This window comes from Otolemur garnettii, unplaced genomic scaffold (assembly GCF_000181295.1).
Source record: "Otolemur garnettii isolate 467f Iridium unplaced genomic scaffold, OtoGar3 scaffold00006, whole genome shotgun sequence".
Lineage (NCBI taxonomy): Eukaryota > Metazoa > Chordata > Mammalia > Primates > Galagidae > Otolemur > Otolemur garnettii.
In genome coordinates, this window is record NW_003852401.1 from 33,356,675 (window position 1) to 33,363,925 (window position 7,251).

At 41.6% G+C, this 7,251-nt stretch overlaps 1 protein-coding gene across 2 annotated transcripts in view; it reads right to left on the reverse strand.

Moving 5' to 3' along the window:
* NMRK1 (nicotinamide riboside kinase 1) overlaps positions 1-7,251 on the reverse strand; it is a 28,528-nt gene that overhangs the window by 16,693 nt on the left and 4,584 nt on the right. For both annotated transcript variants that reach the window (XM_023508395.1, XM_003783052.3), the window contains exon 2: positions 4,803-4,866. In XM_023508395.1, the coding sequence (XP_023364163.1) occupies positions 4,803-4,831 (29 nt within the window). In that variant the 5' untranslated portion in view covers positions 4,832-4,866. The remainder of the gene's footprint in view (positions 1-4,802; positions 4,867-7,251) is intronic.

The window sequence follows — 7,251 nt, forward strand, 5'->3', positions numbered from 1 at the left end:
AAAAAAAAAAAAAAAAAAAAGGCCTCCCAGGAAATTTTTTCTTCTCTGTGTTATCTCCTCCTCCATCTCCCTTCACCTTAGGGGGTAGGTAGAAGGTTCACTGTAGGTTGTCACATCAGGTCAATTATTTGTCCCTCTAAGCTGGACTGGGACGCTGAGAAGAGTAGGCACCTAATTCCTTCGTATATCTTGTTCCCCAGCACCCAGCACCTAGGAGGCACTCTCTATTCAGGCATTCATTCAAACAGTGCTTTAAGCTAGGGCCTAGACACCTTCTAAGTGTCTATAGACAGAACTCAGTCTTTGTGAACTTGAATGGGAAAGTAATCATATTTTTATTTTCACTAAATTCTAAGAAAAATTTAGAATTTACTTTAATTATAGATGTAAGTGATATAAGTACCTGTGACTTTGTCACCAACAAAAATCACAGATATTTTCTATTTTTTAGAGGACCTAGAATTTATTTATTTATTGCAGTTTATTAAATTTTTTATTTGTATATGTTCCTGGGGTACAAGTGCAATTTTGTTACATTGCCATATTGCATTGTGGTGTGGTCAGGGCTTCAGTGCATCCATCACTGGGACAACACACATTGTACCCACCAAACAACCTCCCGTCATCTGCCCTCCTTCCACTCCTCACATTCATAGATATTTTCATATTGTGTTATAGTTGGGGTAGATATATTGAAATATCATTCATGTTCATTAGTTTTAGGACTACCACTGGATATTGTTATTTTAATTTTTTTTTTTTTTTTTTGAGATAGAGTTTCATTTTGTGACCCTTGATAGACTGCCATGGTGTCATAGCTCACAGCAACCTCAAATTCTTGGTCTCAAGTAATCCTCTTGCCTTAGCTACTCAAGTAACTGGGACTACAGGCACCCCCCACAACACCCAGCTACTTTTAGAGATGAGGTCTCACTCTTGCTCAGGCTGGTCTCGAACTCCTAAACTCAGGCAATCCATCTGCCTTGGCTTCCCAGAGTGCTAGGATTATAGGCACGAGCTACCGTGCCCAGCCATATGTTATTTTGATGTGTTAACAAAGAAGTGTATATATCACAAGTTCACAGATTTGCCCATTAAAATATTTTATACAGGTAACTATACTTTATTGTAATTGATTTCCTTTGTATTTCTGTATTTTGTTTTGCTCATTTCAAACCATTATTCTAGGCTTGGCGCCTGTAGTTCAAGAGGCTAGGGCACCAGCCACATACACCAGAGCTAGTGGGTTTGAATCTAGCCAGGCCTGCCAAACAACAATGACAACTACAACCAAAAAATAGCCTGGTGTGGTGAGCGCCTGTAGTCCCAGCTACTTGGGAGGCTGAGGCAAGAGCATTGCTTAAGCCCCAAGAGTTGGAGGTTGCTGTGAGGTATGACATCACGGCACTCCACCCAGGTCAACAGCTTGAGACTCTGTCTCAAAAAAAACCCCAACAAAACAACAAAACAAAACAAAAAACCATTACTCTAGGCCAGGCACAGTGGCTCGTGCCTATAATCCCAAAAGTTTAGGAGGCTGAGGCAGGAGAACTGATTTGAGGTCAGGAGTTCAAGATCAGCCTAGACAACACAACAATACCCCATCTATACAAAAAAATAAAAAATTAGGCACAGTGGTGCATGACTCTGGTCCCAGCTACTTGGGAGGTGGAGGCAGGAGGTTTGCTTGAGCCCAAAAGTTCAAGATTGCAGTGAGCTTTGATTTCACCACCATACCCTAGACTGACAGAGCAAGACTCTGTCTCTAAAAACGAAAAACTCCACAATTACTCTGAGGTCAAGATTTCACTATATCATCACTTTCCACAGCACAAAAACTCCTGATTACACATTTATTTGCAAGAACCTGTGTTTAATTCCAGATTCTAATCTCAAAATATTTATAATCTAGAAGAGGGAAAATGAACTAATACTTATTCATCAAAATAGCTTATTGTATATAATTCAATTATTACTTAAATATCATATTTGGTTAATGGGAATTTGGTTAATGAGATTTTTCATTTAACTCCACATATAGCTGGGTAGGACATGGGTGAGCTCTTTGAAAACAAGGAAAAGTTGGTGGGCGTTACCCTATCTAATAAGAAAATATTATGACATTTTTCCTGTTTAACAAAATTGCCTGTAAACCATACTAAAGGCTGAATGTACATAACCAGAAACTGAGTTTTGGCTTAAAACAGATGGCAAATGGGTAACTTTATTACAATATGGACAATCTGGCTAGAAACAGTGTCATTTATTTATTTTGTTAAGATCATGGAGTCAAACCAATAGTAATTCAGTCCTTTCTCGCTGACTTAGGTGGAGCCAATCAGAAATAAGCATCTTATTTTTGTACAAGCCTTAGAGAAGATGGGCCAGGTAGAAGACAGCCTAGGTCAGGGGTCCTCAAACTTTTTAAACAGGGGGCCAGTTCACTCACTGTCCCTCAGATTGTTGCAGGGCCGGACTGTGGGCCCCTGGACGAGTTGGCTGCTAAGCAGGACAGGCAGTGGAGGCAAAAACACCTGGTGGGCCAGATAAATGTCCTAGGCAGGCTGCATGTGGCCCCGTGGGCCGTAGTTTGAGGATGCCTGGCCTAGGTCACACACGGGGGAGGGGAGAACAGGTATTAAACAAGTTGGAGTCTAGGATCCATCCTAACTACTAAATAAAGCATGTTTTATTTAGGATCAGACTACTTGGGGTTACTCCCTTCTTTGTTTACAACACTGAAAAAATGCACAATTCCTGGGCCATTTATTTTTTATGTTCCAGGTTACAAGAAGGCTGATTGTATTTGGAACATGACACTGGGCTAGGGAGAAGTTAAAAGGGTTGTATGTAACTACTCAAACAAGTGGAGAATCCCTTCTTTAATACATAGACATTAATATTTCCATTTTTCAGTTGAGGAAATCAAGGATTTTGTTTGTATACTAACAAAACTTGCCCAACATAACAACAAGTAATGGAGATGGGATACAAAGTCTAACTCCAGCATGGATCTCTTTTACATTACGGAACTTTGTGAGTATCTGATGAAGTAATAAGTCCTTTCTGCAGAAAAATGAACATCTTCACATGTGTTAAATTTTCAGGAGGTTCATGGATGAATCCTGAATTTCTTCAGAAGCCCTACTATTCTCTGCAGTCTCAACCAAGTGATACTTCATAGGGCAGCATGTGGTTAAATGGGTTTGGAGGAAGGATATAAGGCAGGAACAGAAGTCACTGTAGGTGAGGCTGGCATGGGCTTCCCAGACGCAGCAGCTCTGAGATGAAATCCTGACACTTGCTAAGGAAGAGAGAAAGTACAGGAGGCTTTCTTGGGGAGTTATGGATGGCTTGTTTACACACGTGCAGATGAAAGTCAGATGGGATCCTACAGTGGTCTTTGCAGTTGCCTCCCCAGGTCCATGCCTTTCTGTGATTGATCCCACTATCAAGTCCCTGAAACCTAAACTGATAATGTAATCCCAGAACAAGATTCTCTAGCCTAAACTGATAATGTAATCCCATCCCTACCACCACAGTGACTGGGGCTATTTGAACCAAGCCGGTCCACTCAAAGAAAGATCTAGGGGAAAAGAGAAGCACCCCTGCCCCACCAGTGGCAGGCTATGAAGAAACACGAAGTCATGGAGCTGCTTGGATGAACCAAATGAAGGAAGACACAGAGAAGAAAGAAACTTTTCGGGGATACCACTGAGCCCCCGTATCAAACCTTTCCTGTAGCCTGTCTACCCCTCAAGCTAGTAAGTTTCCTTTATTATTTATGGATGGCCCTCACATACCATGATGTTCAGATTTCATTCTAGATAATTGGGAACCACCAAATATTCACCTGGCAGAGGAAAAATTAAAACATTTTGTATGACACTTAAACTAGCAGAGGTGTATAGGAAAGCTTAGGAGGGGGACACTAGAGTTAGGGAGAGATGGCAGGAATTGGAAGGGTGAGTATGAAAAGGAGGGGAAGGACAACAACAGTGCTGCAGAGAAAACCTCAACTTTAGCTCTGATTGGACGGGAGGCAAGGCAAGGCAGAGTTCTGACATCCTGTTCACTCAATTTTATTTCTGATCAATGACTTACCATAGTAATGTAATAATGCAATGGTTCCCCCCAGTTATAAACTTTTAACTTTAATAGCCTCAAATGTTTTATTAATTGGGCCACATATAATATGAATGTACATCAAAGAAAGATGTACTTAATATGGAAGCAAAACAAATCACGTCCTTTTCAGTTGTTGTTGATGTCTTGTTTCCATGTCTGCCTCTGGTACCATAGGTAGGATGACCACATAACTTAGAACACTTTTGAGAGGGAGGGGGAGACATGACTAACAATTATGCCCAGGTACCAAGGACTAGCATGTGCTATCTGGGACATAATGCCAACGAAATCACGAGGGAAAAGGCATGGCGGTGAGGTTGCTCTGCATTCTGCATGAACAAAGCTGGGGGTAACGGAGGAGCAGCCACATGGGGGAGTGATACAACCTCCTGAACCAAAATAGGGCCCACCAGGTCTTCTCTGGTGTTGGCTCCAGAAAATAAATGGAAAAGGAGGCAAATGCTGTTGACTGAATATTCTATTTCTCTGTTTATGGGAAACGCTGCCCTCTCTTGTTGGCATGTCTGTAGCCAGCACTGCACTGTTTTGCACTCCACAGACGCCTGCCCTTCCCCAGGACTTTGGAACCCCCACCGCTTCTTCTTCCCCTATCCCCGCCACATGAACACACCATTTAGACATCCTGACCAGCTGTTTATAGCAAAATTACTCACCCACTGATTCCAATGGTAAAAGTTTTCATAATTAGCTTTGGAAATCACGTCTTCCTAATACTTCCTAAAATTGAAAAAAAAAATTGTATGATTTAGATGTCTAGAGAAGAGAAAGAAGAGTCCTAAATTAGAAGCACCAGCTGGGAGGGAAAGATGGCAGCCATCTCTGGGTTCCCAGAGAGAGCTTCCTGCTATACCTGCTGTACTTGCTTCTCACTGCCATCGACTGGTGCATGCTCAGGGCCCATCAGCCAGTGTCAGGTGAGCTGAAAGAGCCCTGGTGGCCAAAACACAGCCAGCAGTCTGTTTTCCAGGCGTGGAAGGGTTGCTCGAACACAGCATGGTCTAAGAAGTTGAAGTTTCACCCTCCCCGTAGCCAGGTCACTGTCCACCTGCGTGACTCAATCCCTGGGTATGACCTAGCAATCCCTTGGCAGTGAACCCTCTGGGAGAGGGAGACAGGCACTGATGACAGAGGCAAAACAAAGCTAATGCCCTTCAAGGGCACTTTTTTCTCACCCAAAAACCTACATCTTAGGCTTGGAAAAAGGCCAGGTAGTAAATATTTGAGGCTATGTGAGGCAAGAGGCAGAATCTGTTATTATGTAGGGACTTATCCATGTATAACAAGAAAAAAACGGAATTTCTACAAAATGTTTTTTGAAATTCAAAATACAATCATAATTAAGTAATTGTTTGTACAAGTCTACTAATGAGGAGAATGGAATTCCTTTTTTATGGGGGGTAATACGTCCTTTAATTGGATTTCAAAACTTGTCTTCTCTGTCATGAAACTGTGAATGTTCAGGCAGTGTGTCAGGTTTAAGCAACAGGCCGTTGTTTTGTTGACCCCTAGTCCAAGGGGTGGAGGGCAGTTTCATATCCTCAAGGCTCACCAAAGCAGTCCTTGGACATTACGACAGACTTTTTTGCATTGCTAAGTGAAAAGGTGAAGCTGGAGGGAACCTTAGAACAGGGGTTTCTGAAAGTTGTCCTTGACTGACACTGCTCTTTATTGCTCTCTGCTCAGGGGGGTAGTCAGGGACCTTGGCTGTGCAGTGGCTGCTGAGGTGGAGCCCCCCAGCAGTGCTCCCATCCAGATCTGGGACCCCTTTGGAGGAGTATGGAAAAAAGAGCCTAGTGGGGAGAGGGTTGTTACTGCTTGGCTTCTTCTCAGCTTATCCAGAATATTTTACATCGAGTACAACCGCTTAAAGCTGGGTTCCACTTTCATTAACGAGGCTATGTGAGACAAGTATTCAATAACGACTGTAATAAAAATAAAACAGCAGAACAAGTTGGACATTTGACTTTCACCCTGAGTTACACTGTTGAATAGGTACTCAATTCAAACTGCCAAGGTACTGTATATTAAGGGAACTACTGCATACAATGAATATTGTAAAATAAATTTTTATGTTGTAATTTTTCTGCCTTTTAATTTTATTTTGAACTATTCTTATTTCTGGTATCAGTGCCAGGCTCCCAACTATCCTGCTTTTGAGAAGGGAGACACTGTCCTTTATCCTGAGCTGGTATCATTCTCACTTTTTTGGTAAATGTCCTTTCTCTTATGAATTTCCGTTGTCAGCAGATGGTAGTAAATGGATGCCCTTACTTGGTCAAATAAAATATTCTTAAACCTGTGTCATTTTTTTGCCTCTATTTCACCTATTTTGGATAGTGTCTTGAAGCATAAATTCTTAAACTTAGAGAAGTATGGCTGTAGGGATCACTTAGTACATTCTTTGTTTTACAGAAGGGGAAACTGGCCCAGATAATGGATGATTTACCCTCCTAGCAGTCTAGGAGGCTGAGGTGGGAGGATCCTTGAGCTCATCAAGAATTCAAGACCAGACTGAGCAAGAGTGAGACCCTGTCTCTACTAAAAATAGAAAAATTAGTCAGGTGTTATGGTGGGCATCTGTAGTTTCAGCTCCTTGGGATGCTGAGACAGGAGGATCACCTGAACCCAGGAGTGTGAGGTTGCTATGGGACTCTAACCTGGGGAACAGAGTGAGACTCTGTCCCAAGGGGGAAAAAAAAGGAACTATTAAAAATCAAATTTACAAATGGAAAAACATACCATGCTCATGGCTGGGAAGAATCAACATTGTTAAAATGTCCATATTACCCAAAGCAATATATAATTTTAATGCAATCCCCATTAAAGCTCCACTGTCATATTTTAAAGATCTTGAAAAAATAAAACTTCATTTTATATGAAATCAGAAAAAACCTCGAATAGCCAAGACATTACTCAGGAATAAAAACAAAGCAGGAGGAATCACGTTACCAGACCTCAGATTATACTATAAATCCAGAGTGATCAAAACAGCATGGTACTGGCACAAAAATAGAGAGGTCGATGTATGGAACAGAATAGAAAGCCAACAGATGAATCCGGCTACTTACCGCTACCTGATCTTTGACAAGCCAATTAAAAACA